The 21,793-nt window shown below is 40.9% G+C and overlaps 1 protein-coding gene across 9 annotated transcripts in view; it reads right to left on the bottom strand.

The window, feature by feature from the left end:
- Positions 1-21,793, bottom strand: part of FERMT2 (FERM domain containing kindlin 2) — a 188,661-nt gene that overhangs the window by 54,316 nt on the left and 112,552 nt on the right. For all 9 annotated transcript variants that reach the window (XM_078781176.1, XM_078781170.1, XM_078781173.1 and 6 more), the window contains 5 exons: positions 19,188-19,319; positions 16,846-16,895; positions 16,578-16,696; positions 15,457-15,563; positions 9,546-9,767 (listed from right to left, as the gene is read on the bottom strand). In XM_078781176.1, coding sequence (XP_078637302.1) covers positions 9,546-9,767; positions 15,457-15,563; positions 16,578-16,696; positions 16,846-16,895; positions 19,188-19,319 — 630 coding nt within the window. The remainder of the gene's footprint in view (positions 1-9,545; positions 9,768-15,456; positions 15,564-16,577; positions 16,697-16,845; positions 16,896-19,187; positions 19,320-21,793) is intronic.

Raw genomic sequence — 21,793 nt, 5'->3', positions numbered from 1 at the left:
CAGATCGGTGGAGTGTTGCAGTGATGGTTGTCCTTCTGGAAGTTTCTTCCATCTCCACACAGGATCTCTGGAGCTCAGCCAGAGTGCCCATCGGGTTCTTGGTCACCTCTCTTAACAAGGCCCTTCTCCCCCGATTGCTCAGTTTGGCCGGGCGGCCAGCTCTAGGAAGAGTCCTGGTTGTTCCAAACATCTTCCATTGAAGAATTATGGAGGCCACTGTGTTCTTGGGAACCTTCAATGCAGCAGAATTTTTTTTGTAAGCTTCCCCAGATCTGTGCCTCGACACAATCCTGTCTCTGAGCTCTGCAGGCAGGCAGTTCCTTCGACCTCATGGCTTGGTTTTTGATTTTTTCATGGTTTTTGCTCATGGTTTTTGCTCATGGTTTTTGCTCAAAAACCTCATGGTTTTTGCTCTGATATGCATTGTCAGCTGTGAGACCTTATATAGACAGGTGTGTGCCTTTCCAAATCATGTCCAATCAATTGAATTTACCACAGGTGGACTCCAATGAAGGTGTAGAAACATCTCAAAGATGATCAAGATAAATGGGAGGCACCTGAGCTAAATTTCAAGTGTCATAGCAAAGGGTATGAATACTTATGTCAATGTGATATTTCAGTTTTTCATTTTTAATAAATTTGCAAAACTTTCTAAAATCCTGTTTTCTCTTTGTCATTATGCGGTATTGAGTGAAGATTGATGAGGGAAAAAATGAATTTGGACGATTCAGCATAAGGCTGCAACATCACAAAATGTGAAAAAAGTGAAGGGGTCTGAATACTTTCTAAATGTATAGTCTGAATTCTAAATCTAAATTTCTAAATACTTTCTAAATAAAATGCACTGTATATACATGTATATATATATATGTATATGTACAGTCATGTGAAAAAGTAAGTACACCCCATGTAAAGTTTTGACTTTTTCAGCATATTTCAACATACAGCTATTTGATCTTCATTTCAACAATGTTGATAGATAAAGGTGATATAATATAACAAATATCATGAAACATTTGCATTTTGTAGTCCATTGTATAATTTAAATAAACATAAATGCAAATTTCGCATGTGGAAAAAGTAAGTACACCCCTACCTTTATCACTACTTCAAACACGTAAAATTAGAATCAGGTGCACCAGCTCAGGTGCAAATGATCAGAACATCGTTAGAGAGGATCTTGGAGGAACCTGTCTTATTTAAACCTCAGACATTTAGTTTGGTTTGCTCTTTGTTGTTGAAGTGTGCGGCGTCACCATGCCTAGATCAAAAGAGCTCTCTGAGGCCTTCAGAAAGAAGGTTATAGATGCCTACGAGTCTGGGAAGGGATTTTAAAAGATCTCCAAACAATTTGAAATCAATCATTCGACTGTCCTGAAGATCATCTACAAGTGGAGAAGATTCCAAAAAACTGCCAACTTGTTCAGGCCAGGCCGCCCCAGCAAGTTCTGCCCGAGAGCAGACCGCAAGATGCTGAAAGAAGTCTCTAAGAACCCCAGAATGTCATCACGGGACCTACAGGTAGCTCTTGCCACTGTTTATGTCAAAGTGCACGAGTCTACCATTAGAAAGAGGCTGCACAAATTTGATCTACATGGGAGGAGTGCCAGGAGTCCTTTGCTGTCCAGAAAGAACATCAGGGCAAGACTAAAATTTGCCAATGAACACCTAGGCAAAGACCAGCACTTCTGGAACAATGTGCTCTGGACAGATGAGTCAAAGATGGAGCTATTTGGCCACAGTACCAGAAGACATGTTTGGCGAAAACCAAAGACAGCATTTGACCACAAGAACCTGATACCAACTGCAAAGCATAGTCGTGGAAATATTATGGTTTGGGGCAACTTTGCTGCATCAGGGCCTGGGCAGCTCACCATCATAGAATCCACTATGAATTCTTCATTGTATCAGAGGGTGCTTGAGGATAATGTGAGGCCATATGTTGGAAAGTTGAAGCTCAACCGAAGGTGGACCTTGCAACATGACAATGACCCTAAACATACCAGTAAATCCACCAAGGAATGGCTGAAAAGAAAGAAATGGAGGGTTCTGGAATGGCCAAGTCAAAGCCCGGATCTAATTCCCATCGAGATGTTGTGGGGGGATTTGAAACGAGCTGTGCATGCAAGAAACCCCTCAAACATCGCACAGCTGAAAGAATTCTGCATGGAGGAGTGGGCAAAAATTTCTCCCAGTCGATGTCAGAGACTGGTCGACGGTTATAAGAAACGCCTACTTGAGGTTGTTTCTGCCAAAGTGGGCAATACCACCTATTAGAGCCAAGGGTGTACTTACCTTTTCCACATGCGAAATTTGTATTTATGTGTATTTAAATTATACAATGGACTACAAAATGTAAATGTTTCATGATATTTGTTGTATTATATCACCTTTATCTATCAATATTGTTGAAATGAAGATCAAATAGCTGTATGTTGAAATATGTTGAAAAAGTCAAAACTTTACATGGGGTGTACTTACTTTTTCACGTGACTGTATATTATTCTATTAAAAACGAAACTTTTTTTTCTGCCGTGTTGCCACTTTACTCTGGATATGTTTGTAATAGCTGTTTACTCAGCAATGACTGGATGCCCTGAACCGTCCCAAATAAGAGGTCAAGGCAATCTCATTTGATATCGTCTGAACAGTTTGTCAAAGTCTGGCACAAAGTCCTGCACACTTAGCTGTTTGATAATGGCATTCATGGTCTGGCTAAAGTATTTACTCAATGCAAGGTAGCAGAATGTTCTGTTGAATGTCATACTCATCCCTTATTTTAAACTCGGAAGCAGGCCTCCCTCATGGTAGCATCCTGGATCAAATTTCCGTCCCGGCATTGGGTGGAGTCATTGCCAACGTGATGCACATTTCCCAAGAAGGCAGACAGGCAATTTACTTTAACTAATAATTTGGAGATAGAGTCCTGTAATATGCAGGTCATCGCCGCATCCCTGTCTGCTTATTTGGAAACTATAAGAATGTGGTTATTTTCTACAAGAACTGGTTATACTATATATAATCCAGCATTATATATATAAGACTGGTAAGAAGAACTGGACACCTATCTGGTTGTTGTTGTTGTTGTTGTTCGTATGCAGCCTGTGGCTGCTGGATGCATCATTTATCTGGAAGCGTGTTTGTGCCGCTGATGCAGTGCCCCAATTACCAGTGAACTGGTACTCAATTTGCCGACCTCGGAAGGATGACAGGCTGAGTCAACCCCCTTGGCGTTAATTCAGCGATCGACCGGGATTCAAACTCAGGATCCTCGGATCCCAAGCCGGCACCCTAACCGCTAAGCCAACACCAGGCTTACCTAACTGGTAAGAAATGGAGGCAATTAGACCTAGTTATCTACTTTGAATACACTTCACACTCTCACTGTGTGTGCACAATGTCCATATGTCAAATGCATCAATATAATTTTTGCGATAAACTTTTGGCAGAAGTGCAGTCTTTGGAGATCCTTGGCCTCACCATTTGCAACTGGTTATGTTAGGCTGATCATAAAGTATCTCCAAATTAGCCTCAAAGGCAGCATGTCACCTTAAAATATGTCACAGAACAAACATAGAATCACACTACAGAAATACAGAAGGCATTGATATCCAGTTGTGGGCTATGGCCCTCCATTGTACATTGCAGCCACACACGACACATTCATGGTGCTCTATCACATCCAGCACTACTGGAGGTAGTGGAATGAAAGGCCCCAAGGATAATTTATCATCATCACAGGACATACTCCTCCGTCATTGTAAAGAGGAAGTGGTAGGCTTTCAGTAATTAATCAACTCTCAATCCATCCAGCATGTTCAGCTGGGGCACAGCTGGGAAATAGGTAGTTTGGATGGGCTAAGGTGGGCTTGGGTTCTGGTTGGGTTTTTTAAACTGGGTTCCACATGGGTCTCATCTGGGCTGTCGATGTCATTCTACAACTAGAACGACACTTTTTGACGTCATATCCCACCATACAAAGCCGGCTGGGGCCCACATGGGTTTTCGTCGGTTAGGTGGGCTGAACTGGACTTTGAGTGGGCTTTTAACTGGGCCCTATGTGGGTCCCAGGTGGGCCAAGCCCTTGTTAGTTTCAGAAGTAAAAAAAGAAAGAAAAAAAAAGCAGCTGGCAACCAACGTGTTATTGAGACCAGTTCAACAACAGTTTTTTTAACCCGAATTTGTTGTTGTCTGAAGTGAATCATTCCGTTTGATGAAACATTGTAGTTTCCAATCAGCAGCCATGTTGTAGACCCTGATGTAGATCGATAATACTTGAATCGTCAATTTTATGATACTTCGGATGGTGTAGAGGGTTGAAATGTTCAATGTAGAGGGTTGAAAGTTGGATTTTTAGTAAATCTATACATACTATAAGAGAGATGTTTGTTTGGGTGTGTCTGTGTTCTGTGTGTGTGTGTGTGTGTGTGTGTGTGTGTGTGTGTGTGTGTGTGTGTGTGTGTGTATGTCGCCATTTCTCTCAGGGATGGGTGAATGGATGTTATCTTCGTCAAACTTTCAGAGGTTCGCACCCTTGGTATTCTGGAAGCAGGAATACCACAGCAAGATGTTCCAAGACATTTCAAATACCACAGGAACAACATTGAATTATTAAAGTATTTACCATTATTAGCTTGTTTTAAGAGATCCAAATTAGGATGTTCTTTAAGTTCACTTCAAGCATAAGCCTCTCTAAAAATACACTCCATTCAATATTTCTCCTGACAGTAAAGCAGAAGTGATGTTGCAGCTAATGCAGGATTGATTTACACCCCATTTACATTCACATGAGGCCCAGGAAAAATCCATGTATAACCAATGGGCGTCGATGGGTGGGGACAGGGGTCATTTTTCTGACGAGATGATGACTTTCTATCCCCCTCCCCCCCCCCCCCCCACTTTTCTGACGAGGGGGGATCATCCCCACCCCTTCCCCCCCTGGACATTATTTAATAACAGAGAGCAGTATCGGCTCTTGCATGTCGTACTGGATTTCATTGGTCCAGGCACGGAGTGCACGGTACACGCATGTGCTAAAGGAGCCTCTTTGCTTGCCCATAGTGAAATCGTTAGATAAGAAAAATTTATTTAATTGTCGTTACATTGGAGAAAGTGCTAACTGATCCGGAATTGATTCAATTTTCGTGAAGATTTGAATCCGGATACAAAAGTTTTTTTTATTTATTTCAAGTGATTCTTCACCATTGAATGATCGGGCCAAAAACGATATATAGGATGATATTTCAAAAAGTTGTGGAAGACATGACAAAACTTGGTGGATGAGTTGGTAAGGTGACAAGAACAAGCGGATTCGATTTTAGGGTCAGGTCTGCATCCAGACCTGACCTCAACCTGGCCTCACCCCCCCCCCCCCCCCCCACACACTTTTCAATAGCGATCAACACCCATGGTATAACCCAGGCAAATCCCATGTCCAGCCTATGTGGGGTAGCCCATAAAAAGCCCATGCACTACCCACGTGGGCAACCCAGCTGGCCCCCGGGTGGAGCACATGGACAAATCCAGCTGGGGCCTACATGGGGGTACACACATGGGACCGACAAGTTAGCCCACTTCGGACTCAAATGGGCCCTAGCTGGACATGCTTGCTGGGAACTAGTCCTGCCCCCCCCCCCCCCTTTGTTTCCTCAATGAATAAAATACTCTTCCCAAAGGATCCAAAAACTTCAAGCTTTCAAGCAGTACTTCTTCACAGTACACTTTAGTGTCTGAACAAATAAACATTTATGAAAGAAATTTCAGACAGTAAATGAGTAATAAATGGCAAAGAAAATGTTTTGTAAAGCCAACAGAAAATTGTGTTACGTAAGAGGCCAGAAAGGCCAGAAATCATGATGCTTTGGAAATGCAGAACTGCCACTCGTGCCAGTGGTTTTATTGTCGGCGTGCCAAACAGACAAACAAGGAAATACGCTTTCGTCTGGACTGCATCGCAGATGCAGCACTGCCTGGACTATGACTCCTGTCTGTCCTGTCCTTGAAAATTCATTTTTGCCAACGTGCCACCCAGGGGCACCGAGACCAAGAGACCACCGAGACCAAGAGGGAGGTCAGGGGCTAGCGGCCACCCCGGGGCCCGGACCTAGTAGGGGCTGCAATTATTGCTTGAATTTTTTTGTTTATATAATGATTGTTTATGATGATAAAACACCGTGGGCAGTTTTCTTTTGTGTCTCCCTCCAAGTCTTTCACAGTGATTGCCTGGCATGCCATTGCCATGGGCAGTAACACCCTCCCTCATAAAATAAGCTACTGTGGGAACAATTCACATAATTATCATCGCGGTGATGATGTAATGACATAAATGAACACAGGAGTGTTATCCAAACCCCATCTGGATGAGGTGATTTAAGAAACGTATCTGCAAATATGAATAAGTGAATAACACCCAAATTTCCCACATGGTATGTGTTTGTGATGCCTAAAATACGTAAAAGTCTGTATAGGTTGTTAAAAAAAAAATTGAAGGGGGCCTGGCACTTAGTATTGTGCTGGGGCCAGTTGTGGCTCCCGGTGGCCCTGCGTGTCAGTATGAAGTGACCTAAAAGCTAACAATACAATAAAGTGCAATTTCTCACGACAAGGAGGTGACGACAATTTACGAATCATTTATTCTATGCTACCGAACCATTCATGATGGCAACTTGTCAGGACTCTTTCAGAAGCATGGTCTTCATTTTCCTGGTTCATGGTGGCGTGATGGTGGCATGATGGACACAATTAGTGACAAGGCAGAGTATCTGATTGTCATATTTGTACAAAAGGTTTGATCTCCAAACCCTCCCTCATTTTTTTATTATCTCTCCCCACTTCACCTCTTTACATACTGCACACTGGATCAAGTGTCCTTCTCATTCATTAAAGTTTAGAAGGGTTTCTGGCGAAACCTAATGCATAATCTGCAACTGGCTCTTCTGGTGTTAGTTCTATTATCCGGAAAATGTGAGCATGTTTGACATATACATATACATATGCACTACCGGTCAAAAGTTTTAGAACGCCTCAATTTTTCCAGTTTTTATTAATATTTACGCAGTTTAATGTCTCAATGTACTCTGAAATTAAGCATAGAACAAATAAACAATTGGAGATAACAAAAGAAATCATAGATTCATTTTGTTTAACAAAATTTAATTTAAATTTTTGTCTCAGCAAAGTAGCCACCTTTTGCAGATATAACCGCCGAACACACTCGTGGCATTCTTTCTACAATGGAAATCAAATATTGTTCGGGAAGTTCTTCCCAACACTGTTGCAGAAGTTCCCACAAATGTGTTGCACTTGTAGGTTGCTTTGCTTTCACCCTTCTGTCCAGTTCATCCCAAACCAGCTCGATGGGGTTTAAGTCTGGAGACTGTGTTGGCCATTCCATGATTTGAAGCCTCCCGTCTTGTTCTTTTCCTCGAAGGTAGCTTTGACATAGCCTGGAGGTGTGTTTAGGGTCATTATCTTGCTGTAGGATGAACCCCTGACCAACTCGGCATATACGAGAGGGTATTGCATGGCGCTGCAAAATGCGGTGGTAGCCCTTTTGGTTCAGGGTGCCAGTCACTCTGTGCAAGTCGCTGACTCTGGATCCAGCAAAAGACCCCAGACCATCACGCTTCCTCCTCCATGTTTGACAGTTGGTGTCACACATTGAGGGACCATCCTTTCGCCTACTCGACGGCGTACAAAAACCCTGCGTGATGAACCAAAGATTTCAAATTTTGATTCATCGGTCCATAAGACCTTCTTCCAGTCTTCAGTAGTCCACTGGCGGTGCTTCATGGCCCAGGCAAGCCTCTTTTTCTTATTTTGCCATCTTAGCAATGGCTTTCTTACTGCCACTCGACCTGTCTTGTCTTCTGATTCTGTTGTGGATTTGGGTCGGCCAGACCTCTTCCTGTCAGAGTTTCCTCCAGTTTCCAATATACTACTTCCTGCAGTGCAATATTGTCCAAAGAATGCTTCAGAGGGTGTAATAACAGTCTGTTCCAATACTGCTTTTATACAGACAGGGGGTTTGTAATCAAGAAATCAGCAGAGGTTGGGACACCTGTAGGAATTGTTTGCATCAACTTTCAAGGCTTAATTTACTTACATTGCTGCAGAACAGCTTTAAGTTGTTAACCCATTACTTGTTCCCTGAAGAAGGCCTTTTTTTACAATATGACTGTGCAATTTACATTATTTTCCCGTTTTTGCTAACCTAAACTTTTTTTTAACCTCGAGCAGTTTACTGCTTACCTTTGTACCATTTCAGGTTATTCACTGGACATTAAATGGCGTAAATTTCAATAAAAACTGGAAAAATTGAGGTGTTCTAAAACTTTTGACCAGCAGTGCACATATATATTTATATGTATATATATATATATATATATATATATATATATATATATATATAATTATATATATATATATATGTATGTATGTACACGGGTATTGACGCTCATGGAAGAGCAGACAACGGCAAGCTGCAAGGGATCAACACACTAATAGGGCAAAGTGAAAACACTGGGACATCAAACAGATGCACCACAGCCCAAGGAGAAGCATTTCAGAAAGGTAGGATGAGAGTCTGAATGGGTGTAGTAAAGGCAATTAATGAAATGCGAGAGACTGTGAAGAATCAGCACTTTTCAAGTTATATTGAAATTTGTGAGTTTTTGTGAGTTTTTTTTATTTGTTATATTTGTGAGTTTTTCTCGACCAAAATGACCAATCGCTTTATTGACAATGGAGACAATGGAGTTCAAGCATGGCCAAGTATGACCAAAAAAAAACTGAACTAAAGCTAAAAAAACCAATAATTTACAAAAAAGTGGAGTCTCCCAATGTCTTTTGTCTTTTGTGTGCTTGTGATTTATGAGCCCGAGACAATGTACAAAAAGGGTATTGATAAAATATTCTTATAAAATTCAGAGATTGAAATAAATTAATCTTAGCATAATGACCCTTTTATAAAAGTATAAAGTACAGGACAAAGACAAGACCCATAGTCATAAAGAATGACATCCTTTGAACAACAATGTGTGGACTAATATCCCATAGCTCGTGTACCCCACCGGCTCATGAATGAGCTAGCTGGGTTTTGAAGGACAAACAAATGGTGACATTGCAGTTATCCTGAAATCAAGCTCAACTTCCTAAAGCTTCGAATAAAATTCTTTAATATTGCTACCTTCAGCTGGATTTGAACTCATACCCACTCACAACCTTTCGGATGCCAGCCTGGTGACTTCACACAATAAGCCACCAGAAAGGTCGCATCAAAGTAACTTTCACAAAAGGAGAACCAAATTCGAAAGTACTCATACTGGAGGAGTAAATCAATAAAAACAGCCTGAGTAATATTGTTTTTTTTTTATCGCAATCAACACATTTGTATTACATCTTATCTATAATATATCTGCCACTAAGCTTCTACCAATGGCATTAACACAAAAACAGCTAGTCTGTTTTCTAATTTGCCTTAATTTATTCATCGATTGCAGCACTCTCAGTGGTGCCACATGAGGGTGCGGTGGTGTTTTCCTTACCTGCTTGGCCTTGTATTTTTTTAGGTAGCGTGGTGAGACGAGTGCATCAGGGCCAATGTCCGGCAGGTTGATCTGTGGTTCGAAATGGGACTCTGTACTGATGCTCTGCATCTTGAGGAACGATAGGATGTTTTGAACTTCACTACTGTATGAGCTGTCGGCCATGGTACGACCCTTCGATGCCAGACGGCATGCAGCCAGCCATTCTGCGTACTGTTTCTCCTGCAGGCAATCACAAAGTGCCCTCAGTTCTTCATATACACTGCGACTTTAACAGATACAACCTGGGAAAACCTGCTGAAGAGTCCTGGATGTTCACTTAAGCATAGAAACAGTAATTGTTGAAAACAATCTTTATAGGTGAACAACAACAACTCGCATGACACAATCTAATTAAATAAATCTTCATTTTATCCAATAAGCAAGGTTCTAGCCACTATTTGTATGCAAATGAGTTTAAACCAAGGTCAACCCAAAGAACGAATCATGACCTTTCTTTCTTCAATGTTTAATATGTGGGGTAACTCATGAAAATTTCCTTTTAATTGGTGGAGAAAAACAATGCCAAAAAACATTTATGGCCTACTTACCAGTAAATCCAGCACTTTATGGGTTAAACTACATGAAGTGGTCAGGACTGCCTAAGGAATTTCAAAAATACTTCATCAAAATTGGAAAGAAATTATTATTAAGCAGAAAACGCAAGTAAATGTTAAATGGAATGTAATAGGCCTACGTATTTTTTTTTTCTTCCATCGATGTAAGTCGATAGGTACATCGAACAAGGAAACATTTGCATTGAATTTCCCTTTGTCCACAGACTTTCAGTTTTCTGTTTGCAAGCAGAAGGTATGTAATAATTCTAGCAAGTCACTCCAGGGTATCAAGTATTGATTTTATTATCTTCCAGTTTACAGGTATATATGTATTATAAGCATTTTATACAGATGTCTAGTCTAGGCATTGAAGCCTGCTGATGGCTTAGAGGTTAGGGTGCCGGCTTGGGATCCTACGATCCTGGGTTCGAATCCCGGTCGATCTCTGAATTAATGCCAGGGGGGTTGACTCAGCCTGTCATCCTTCCGAGGTGGGCAAATTGTGTACCAGTTCACTGGTAATTCCCTGTGTGTCGCAAGAGGCTACGAACAGGGTTGGCGGCAGGAAGGGCCATGAAACATTGCTTCAAAAAGGGGACCATGGTGCCCGAAAAAGGCCAACCCCTGCTCTGCGGGGAAAAATGGCCTCTAAAGGTGGTTCTTCTAGTCTAGGAATCTGGCTTAGACTGTGAGAGGAAAAGTAGGTGTGGCTTTCTGGAAGAATGCATGTGACCTGGGTAGGAGGAAGTAGAGGTGGATGGAGGGACAAGAGGGCAGGTGGAGTGAGGCCATAAGCGAAACAAAAGAAAAGCGAGTTTACAAACCTTTTCGTGGTGGTTGAGAAGCAGACCCTGGGCCTCAACCTTCTACCAGGAGATGGCAATAATAAGAAAAGCCTTGGACTCGATCACCTTCAAAGGAGCAAGATGGGAAGCAGTTGCAGCAGGACAGAGTGGGATGCCACACATAGTACACTTTAGATGGCCTTCCACGTCCTTCTCTGCGTGACTCACAATGGACTCGGCTGTACAGAAAATGTCAAAGCAACTGCAAGCCTTTGAGGCTAGTTTACAAATATGATCTGCTCAAGATAGTGACAGATAGAGAGGTCTACGAGTTCCAGGGAATGCACCTTTTGCGAAGGTTTGTCTGCAGATGAGCGTTTCAACAGCAGATCCTTAAGGAGGGTCAGAGTGAGAGTTTGGGACTTTCCTGTGCTGAATGACACATTCCAGGTCGCTAAGTGAATGCATTTTCCCGCAAAAGCAAAAAAGATAGGTTGGAAAGTTCGACTGGGTGGTGGAAAATATCAAAGGCTTGAGAGACGTCCCCCTAACCTTTCATTTAAAATTTAGTGTATTAAATCCTTGTTGAGTTAAAATAAACTAGAGCTTCCAGGGAAGCAGAACTCAATTGAACTGACTGGACAACTTTAAAGTAGGTCAGTTGTCTGTACTAGATTTGACTTAAATGAAAAGCCAACAACCTTGTGTAATAATTTTAAGGTTGGCGGCCATTTTGTGACAGATCGGGTTGACATGCGATAGCAACCTACCTTGTGTGGTAAGAGTCTCACACACAAAGTTTGATCAAAATCCATAAATATTTGTTGACGTTAAAGTCTTAACGTCGTTTCGGAGCTGAAAACAATATGGCGGCCTATGGCGGCCATTTTGTGACGGATCGGGTTGGAATGCAATAGCAACTACCTTGTGTAGTAAGGGTTAAACACTTTAAGTTTGATCAAAATCTGTTAATATTTGTGGACGCTAGAGTGTTAACGTCGTTTTCATGACCAAAAACAAAATGGTCGCCTAAGTCCGCCATTTTTCAACGGATCGGGCTGAAATGTAATACCAACCTGGTCCTTGGGGTAAGGATGCTGCATGTCAAGTTTGATCAGAATCGGTTGATATTTGTGGACGCTGGAGTGTTAATGTCGAAAAGTTAACGGACGACAGACGACAGACGACGACGACAGACGACGGACGCCGGAGGGTTCAGTATGTGATGAACTCAACTGGACGACAGTCCAGTTGAGTTAAAAAGATGTCCATGGTAGAATAGTCATGCATTGTGGAAGCCAAACTGATGAGAGATTAGAGAGTTGGAAAACAAATAATGCCTCAAGTGCTGCAGAGGTGACAGATTCCATCACTTTACTTATTATGGGAGACGGCTGAACATTCCTGTGGTTGAGCAGATCAGAATTGGAACTCTTTTTGTAAATATAGGAGTCACATTGGAAAATTTCCAAGACCAAGGCAGGTGATCATCGAAGAAAGACGTTGGGAGGAACAAGCAAAGAGGAGAGCATAAGGCTGAAGCACATTCTCTGATGTTTAAAGCACCAATACTGTTGGGTCCAATTACAGTGAAGGTTTCAAGATTTATGAGACACCTCTCAACTTTAGTGAGAGAGAAATCCAGGACTGTATGGAACCTGTGATTTGGGAAAGGGTGGAAATTGGAAGGCAGGGATTGTGGTTGAGGTTGACGGAGGCGTTTTCAGCCAAGACAGAATTATAGTAGTTGGGTTTTTCAAAGGCAGCGTCTAACATGACTCAATCCTTTCGGAGTTAAGTTGTGGAAGGAAAATGTGTACTGGTGACAGTATTGACCCACTGCCACCAGAATATGGGAGAATGTGAGAGGTTTAAGATATTTGGCATCAGGTGAGCTTCACCTTGGGCTCTAACTAATCGGAGGACAGATATACACTTTTAGTGGGCTTTACAAATGGACTGTGCATTTTCATCAGCTGGGTTTGCTTTCCAGGTGGAGGTGAATTAGTGAAGAGAGAAAGCAAAGAGAAAGTTGAGATTGGAATCCAAGAAATTGTCAATGCAAGCAACAGATGAGAAGATTATGGACCAGTCTGTCAAGGAGACAGAAGATTGCAGGATGGATCAATGTGCTTTGCTCAACTGCTATACCTGGTGGTACCTTATCACCTATATAAGACCACAAAGAAGATAGACACTTTCATAAAGATATGATCAGAAGAACCAAGTAAGTCGAATGGAGGAGGAGCAGGACATGCCAAAGCTTGACATTGACAGGTCTACTAGAAATTGGCTCACACTTGGAGAGATGTGTTGGAAAAAGAAACAGACTGAGCAAGGCCAGCTATTTCTCAGAAGGCCTCAGCTGCAATATTGTGCACTGCAGTTTGAGGACGGACTCTCAGCCAGCTGGCATGGTGGCAATCAAATTCCCCACAGATTAAAGAAAAAACTAGGATGGAAGGACATGAAAGATTTCACATTTCAGGAAAGGGCCTCAAGAGATGGAGTTATCAAAGCTGGCAGTGGATGGTAGGCAACCCACAGGGAGAGGAATTTCATTGAATTCAGCATTAGAGAACAAGTAATGAAACTATAATCTCCATTTTTCTCCTCCATCAAATGACCTTTCACAAAACCATCACTTTTTGGCTCTTCTGCATTGTGATACAAATCTAGAAAATCACTTAAGTGTTAAACAGTCACTTACTTGCACACAAGTGCACACTTTAGACCCGGCTATTTCAATGTCACTCAAAGTTCCTGGATGGCTTGTTTTTTTGAATCTATTATCAATCTGATTTGTAAAGGATTGAAAACAAAAACTAGAACGGTACTCTTCCACATCACGACGTCGACCGATATGCCTCTGCCCGCATTATTACATCATTATAATACTTGTACCAAGTTTGATTTAAATTCATTCAGCTGTTCCTAAGTTATCACATTTTTACCTGACATGACCTCTGATCTTTGACCTCTTGACCCCAAAACTTTATAAGTTCATACTTAAATCATTATACATACCTGTACTAAGTTTTAATTCAAATCCCTTCAACTGTTCACAAGTTATCACATTTTTCCTGACATGACCTCTGACCTTTAACCTTTGACCTCTTGCCCCCAAAATCTAATCAGTTAATCTTTACATCATTATACATACCTGTACCAAGTTTGAACTAGATCACTTTAGCCGTTCTCAAGTTATAGACATATTACAGACTTTGACCTTTGACCTCTTGACCCCAAAATCGAATCAGTTCATCTTTACATCATGATACATAAGTGTACCAAATTTGGTCAGAATACCATCACTGGTTCACAAGTTATCGCAGTAACAGGATTTTTACCTAACATGACCTCTGTCTGACCTTTGGCCTTTGACCTCGTGAGCCCAAAATCGAATCAGTTCATCTTTACCCCATTATACATACCTGTGCCAAGTTTAACTAAGATCCCTTCAGCCATTCTCAAGTTATCGCAGTAATGAAAACCTATCACGGACGGACAACCTGAAAACATAATGCCTCTGTCGACTACGTCGGTGGAAAAAAAAAACCTTCTGCTGTTCATTTCTACAGAAATACCATTGAAGGTCGCTCCTTCATTCAGAGCATTGCATATTTGAGCTACATTCCCAGCGCTACATCATTCTAGGAGAGCCTCGTTTGGCCTATCTCTGGAAAACATTGACAAGCCTGTCACCATGTTGAAATTCTGTGCAAAGTTTGTATTTCTAACCAAACTTGTCCGCAATGATTTTGAACTCGACTACCATCGGAATAAAATGATTTTTTATCAATGCGATACAAATCAGCATTCAGAAGTGACTGATTTTGGGGCATATGACCTTTCAGGGAAAATCACACACATGGAGAGCGACAAAATAGACAAAGAAACAGATAGACAAGACAAATAAACATGAACCTTGTCAATGCTTTGTCATTTCAAAATATGTCCGAGCCCACAATAACCAAAAAGGATGAACAAAGGGATCAAAAGATGAAAATCCCCAGGCATGAAATCCATCAAAAGGTAATGTTTCCCCAGGCATGTCATTGAATTTGCCAAGTTGACACTCCAATGCAAGCGAGAGTGGCTCAAAATTTCTCCATGGAAAAAGCCTGACAGAACAAGTGGGACAGTGTCCAAGATTAGCCAACTCACCGTAATGGGTAAAGCATGCTGGGGAAACATCTGATAATTTCTGCACAGACAGTGTGTCCCTCTTAAATAAGAACCAGCTGCTGTTATGTACCCTATGCCAAGTGAGTGAAGCAGCATAGCCTGGCCTTATTGGCTACTGTAGTCCTAGGAGAGCAATTTGGGTTGTGGTGACGTTGGATGCGAGCACATGGCATAGAGTGTGCACGTTTCCACAGTTTAGGCTTGCAGAAATGCTGCAAAGACCATCAATCATGCAGAATCCAACAAAACGAGATGATGAGTACTCAATGCCTTCCATCATTATGGTGAAAGTATAGTTCCTTTCATTTTCTGTAATATACTTAGAGATAGTGACAAACTTACATGGTCACACCGCAACCATATCTCACTCATTCCATCTGGAACTGGCACCAATAACTTGATGTTGAACTTCTGGGCAGATATATTGACATCTGGTGTCACTTCACAGCCTGGGTGACAACAGCAGAGATGAGAAATCAGCTCCACAGAGCTCTATGTGATTAAGTAAACGAAAAAAACATGTTTTAGGGCTACACACTTTTACTTTATTTGTAAGTTTTAAACCTTTTTTTTTAAAATTCAATTTTTATAGATGAAAATGTACCAGAAAAGAGGACCGTGGGCCAAATTTCAGATCTCTAGGACGTACGGAATCTAGAAAACGAACGGCTCAAAGATTTGAAAAAAGACAAACAAAGTTCAGATGAAGTTAGTTAAATAAAAGTGTGTAATAAAAAAAAAAGATTCCATGATAACCTATCATGAATGACAGAAAAAGAACTATTGTGTTGCACTTCATGAAGACATATGTAAAGTAATATAGTGTTCGGGGGGAACTCCAGAAAGATGAGGAAGGGGGATGGGGGTGGGAAAAAGTGATAAGAAAGGGGGGGGGTGAAGGGGATGAGAAAGGGGGGAGAGGGATGAGAAAGGGAACCAAAAGGGATGAGAAGGGACCGAAGAGGATTAGAAGGGAACGCCGATGATGAGAAGGAGCCAAAAGGGATGAGAAGCGGCTGAAGAGGATGAGAAGAGGCCAAAAGGGATGACAAGAGGTGCTGGAAGATAGAAACATTAAATTTTGAACAGTAATTTGGGATTAAATGGTTATAAGCTTGGTGGAATATCAAAATAACTGACAACAAGTACAGATACATTTAAAGGGTTGCGTATACCGCACCCAGGCGAAATAAATAAATAAATAAATAAATAACATATCCTCCAGCGTGCGGCATTGCCGGGGCGCCTTCAGCGATTGGCTGTTGATCATCTCAGTATATTTTTGCATAGAAACATGTGAACAGAAAAACAATTGATAAATGAATGATCAGATCCTGTAATTCTGAGTTTTTAACATTAAGAACAAGAACATAGGTCTAGCTTTAAGGTGACAACAATTATTCCAAATGCATATAGGCCAAAGGTGCAAGTATTAATGAGGTGGGAACGTTCTGCAAACTCACCGCGAAGGTTCATCTGCAGCACGGCCTGCACATCCTCTTTGCTGCGGTAATATGAGAGGGACGTATCTTTGAAGGTAAACCAGTACTGCTTGTAGCCTTTCAGAGTCAGCTTCTTGGGCCTGAAAGATGCAAGCTTAAATCTTTAAGCTTTACTTTATTAAAAGGAGAAAATAATTAATCTTTTCCACTATTCTTCCTTTGCAGTGTGAAAAACATGTCAAATTAACGGAAGTGTTTTGAACAATTTGTTTTATCATTCAAGTCTTACCGAAACATCCTTAAGTAGTCAGCCAGCTCAGGAATTTTGGTGATGTCCCTCTACCAAAATAGAGAAGATGTCATACTGTGCTCCCCATTATAACTCCAACACAAAAGGTGAAGAAATGATGCAAATACACATGTAATACAAATGCAAGGTTAAACAAAGAACCTGTTAGTCAATGAACAATAACTGAAAAAGAACCAGTCAGGGGTCGAACCATGCTTTGCATCTTCAAAACGATGCAAAACCTCAAGGTTGGCATAATTACGCTCAACGTATATCTCTTCTTCTTCTTTGGTATGCAGAATATGGTTGGAGGTAGCATTATCATTTTCTGAGAGATGCAGTTGTGCTACTGATAAATGCATATGATGCATTTCTAACAAAAGATGTCTAATATATCACCACGGGTGTTCAAGATACTTTTGCTAGAGATGAAGTGCACACACACGTTACTGATGAACTCTTGAAGAGTTCTCAGTTTGACTTCCATGTGAAAATTAAATAAAAAGATGGAATTACAAATCTCTATTTAGAATATTATATCATCATGGTTGCGGAAGAAGCATATACAGAAAGGGACAGTGCATTTCTTGGATAGCTAGCGATGTAAGCATTACATTTTGAATATGGCCAATTTTAGAGATTTGTTGCAACAAACAACACCTGCAAACCACATTTGGTCAATGTCTGTATTTTCTTTTAATTTATTTGTGAACCAGGAAGAAGTGCTCGTATTGCTATGCTAGAGGGGAAGGGAGTTGCAGTCACATTGCCGAGTAAGGATAGAGAATGGGGCATTGCGTTCAGTCATAAAATTTCATTTTAATACACGCATAATGATCATAATAGAGAATATACTGCAGATGCTGTTGGACAAGTAAATAGACAAGTAAATGTATGTTTTTGCAGAAGCTTATTTAGCGCACAGCAAACATCATGGCCACTGCCACCACGTAAATTGAGGTAGGATGTGCATCAGGAAGATATTACAAATGTAAATGTAATGATGATGTAGTAATTGTAGTATTGACATCACGGGGCTTATTAGGTCACATAAACCCCAACGAGTCTGACCACTATGGCTCTAGGGCTTTGGGGCTGATATTAATTCTTCCAACCTGGTTCTTGCGCAACTCGGGTATGTAAAAATGCTGACAGCACAATCCAGGTATGGCCGAAACTTGTGAGAACTTTAGATACAGAGTGAATAGGTCTATTTATCTGCGACATGTCGCAGGTCTGCAAGAGCTTCGTGTTACTGTTGTTGGGGGTCGATTTTAGAAATGTGTATTGACATCACGGGGCTTATTAGGTCACATAAACCCCAACGAGTCTGACCACTATGGCTCTAGGGCTTTGGGGCTGATATTAATTCTTCCAACCTGGTTCTTGCGCAACTCGGGTATGTAAAAATGCTGACAGCACAATCCAGGTATGGCCGAAACTTGTGAGAACTTTAGATACAGAGTGAATAGGTCTATTTATCTGCGACATGTCGCAGGTCTGCAAGAGCTTCGTGTTACTGTTGTTGGGGGTCGATTTTAGAAATGTGTACCCATTGGTTGGACAGATGCCGGACCACGCCCACATCTGCCGCTTGACTCCACCCACCATAGCGCCGAGAGGAAATTATATGGCCGCCATATTGGGTGTCTGGTGGGCCAAACACATAGGCCTGTAGGCCTCTGCTGATTATACACTGCCCGAGTTTGTTGCGTTAAATTTTCATTGGCTTTGTTTGGATCGAGTGTTATTGATGATGACGGATCCCCAAAAATCTAAGCATATGTTGAATAATAGTAAGGTTTAAACAAGCACATCAGAATGCACGGTGCATCAGAATGCACCGTAATCAAGTGTTACGTTACACAAATTATTTAATAGCACATTAAATGTGTTTTCCAATCGGCCTGTTACCATATTTTGTCGCAGGTTGTGACCACAGTGCGGTCATTTTTGCTAATGCACAAAAGTCGAGGGTCATGGAGGCTTTTTTTGTATGGTATCCACCCTACGATTGCATTAACCTCACGTGATCTATTTGTATATGTAATTGTATTTGCTTTAGTAACCATGAAGTTAATGTAACTTAACATCTAATTTGATTTTATAACCTCGTTGAATACTTCTCCAAAAGCAAGAATTTCAGGTAATGCATGACACACAATGTAGGAAAGGAAAGTGTGCTTCGAGATGCAGTATTCTTTGTGAGAACTACATTATAATGGCAGTTTTAGTCAGCATAAGCAACCCAGAGAAATAAATCGAGGACCAGACACCTTAAAGAAAGAAGATAATTTCAATATTGGTCATTCTATGCCTTTACTTCCTCCAGAGCTTCATACCAAGCCAGTCGAGGACTTTCCCCCTGCCAGTGTGAGTTCCAGATCAGACAGCGCTGCATCAACCTCATCAACATTCTGCTCACTATGGTTTGTTCGGTCATCACTGCCAGCAGAATGCTTATTGATGTGATACTGGAGAGGAACAGAGAAAACAAGATAATGCATTTCAATGAGATCTACCTCAACTTTACCACACTCTTTTGATATCTTAAGGGAGATATAATGACTATATATATATATATATATATATATATATATATATGTATATATATATATATATATATATATATATATATATATATATATATATGTTTATACAGTGCATTCAGAAAGTATTCAGACCCCTTCACTTTTTTCACATTTTGTTATGTTGCAGCCTTGTGCTGAAATCGTTTAAATTCATTTTTTCCCTCATCAATCTACACTCAATACCCCATAATGACGTTGGCAATGACTCCACCCAATGCCGGGAAGGAAATTTGATACAGGATGCTACCATGAGGGAGGCCTGCTTCCGAGTTTAAAATAAGGGATGAGTATGACATTCAACAGAACATTCTGCTACCTTGCATTGAGTAAATACTTTAGCCAGACCATGATGCCATTATCAAACAGCTAAGTGTGCAGGACTTTGTGCCAGACTTTGACAAACTGTTCAGGCGATATCAAATGAGATTGCCTTGACCTCTGATTTGGGACGGTTCAGGGCATCCAGTCATTGCTGAGTAAACAGCTATTACAAACATATCCAGAGCAAAGTGGCAACAGGGCAGAAAAAAAGTTTAGATTATTAATAGAATAATATACATATACATATATATACATGTATATACAGTGCATTCAAGTATTCAGACCCCTTCACGTTTTTCACGTTTTGTTATGTTGCAGCCTTATGCTGAATCGTTCAAATTCATTTTTTCCCTCATCAATCCACACTCAATACCCCATAATGACAAAGAGAAAACAGGATTTTAGAAAGTTTTGCAAATTTATTAAAAAGAAAAAACGGAAATATCACATTTACATAAGTATTCATACCCTTTGCTATGACACTTGAAATTTAGCTCAGGTGCCTCCCATTTCTCTTGATCATCTTTGAGATGTTTCTACACCTTGATTGAAGTCCACCTGTGGTAAATTCAATTGATTGGACATGATTTGGAAAGGCACACACCTGTCTATATAAGGTCTCACAGCTGACAATGCATATCAGAGCAAAAACCAAGCCATGATGTCGAAGGAACTGCCCACAGAATCTTGTTTCTCACAGTCTGAGAGTCCTTTAGGTGCTTTTTTGCAAACTGCAAGCGGGCTTTCATGTGTCCTTCACTGAGGAGAGGCTTCCGTCTGGCCACTCTGCCATAAAGTCAAGATCGGTGGAGTGTTGCAGTGATGGTTGTCCTTCTGGAAGTTTCTCCCATCTCCACACAGGATCTCTGGAGCTCAGCCAGAGTGACCATCAGGTTCTGGGTCACCTCTCTTACCAAGGCCCTTCTCCCCCGATTTCTCAGCTTGGCCGGGCGGCCAGCTCTAGGAACAGGCCTGGTTGTTCCAAACTTCTTCCATTTAAGAATTATGGAGGCCACTGTGCTCTTGGGAACCTTCAATGCAGCAGAAATTTTTTTGTAGGCTTCCCCAGATCTGTGCCTTGACACAATCCTGTCTCTGAGCTCTGCAGGCAGTTCCTTCGACCTCATGGCTTGGTTTTTGCTCTGATATGCATTGTTAGCTGTGAGACCTTATATAGACAGGTGTGTGCCTTTCCAAATCATGTCCAATCAATTGAATTTACCACAGGTGGACTCCAATCAAGGTGTAGAAACATCTCAAAGATGATCAAGAGAAACGGGAGGCACCTGAGCTAAATTTCAAGTGTCATAGCAAAGGGTCTGAATACTTATGTAAATGTGATATTTCAGTTTTTTAGTTTTAATAAATTTGCAAAACTTTCTAAAATCCCGTTTTCTCTTTGTCATTATGGGGTATTGGGTGTAGATTGAGGAGGGAAAAAATGAATTTAAACAATTTCAGCATAAGGCTGCAACATAACAAAATGTGAAAAAAGTGAAGGGGTCTGAATAGTTTCTGAATGCACTGTGTATATACAGACTTGGCATTTAATATGGAATATTTTTTTTGTGGGGGTGAACTTACTTTTCAAGATGTCTTAGAACCAAAAGTTCATTGGAATTATGTTGAAATTATTCTAGATTTTGTTAATGTGACCTTTAAAAGAAACAAAAACCACATTTGACATTTCGAAACAAATAAATTGATCCTTGAAAGTGATGTGAACTAATATCGAACTCAATTCATAGACAGTACTGTGTTAAACTTCTGTACGTTTTCCAGAAGTATCTCTTTATTTTGCACATTAGCCAAAATTTTTTTTAACAAAAACAAAAGTTCAATTATTACGACTGGGATTATGGACAGTAAAATTACAGTTCAGTACTTCGTGTAACCCCCACGAGCATTCAGGAGAGCACGTACATGTTGAGGCATGCTGTTCACAAGATTTGCCAAGGTTTGGACAGGAATCGCTTGCCATGCAGTGACAATAGCCTGCTGCAATTCACGCACAGAGGTCGGCTGCTGGTCCAAGT

This window comes from Myxine glutinosa, chromosome 1 (assembly GCF_964187855.1).
Source record: "Myxine glutinosa chromosome 1, kmMyxGlut1.1, whole genome shotgun sequence".
NCBI classification, from domain to species: Eukaryota; Metazoa; Chordata; class Myxini; order Myxiniformes; family Myxinidae; genus Myxine; species Myxine glutinosa.
The sequence above is the reverse complement of the archived record's forward strand: the minus strand, read 5'-3'. Positions and strand labels throughout refer to the sequence as shown.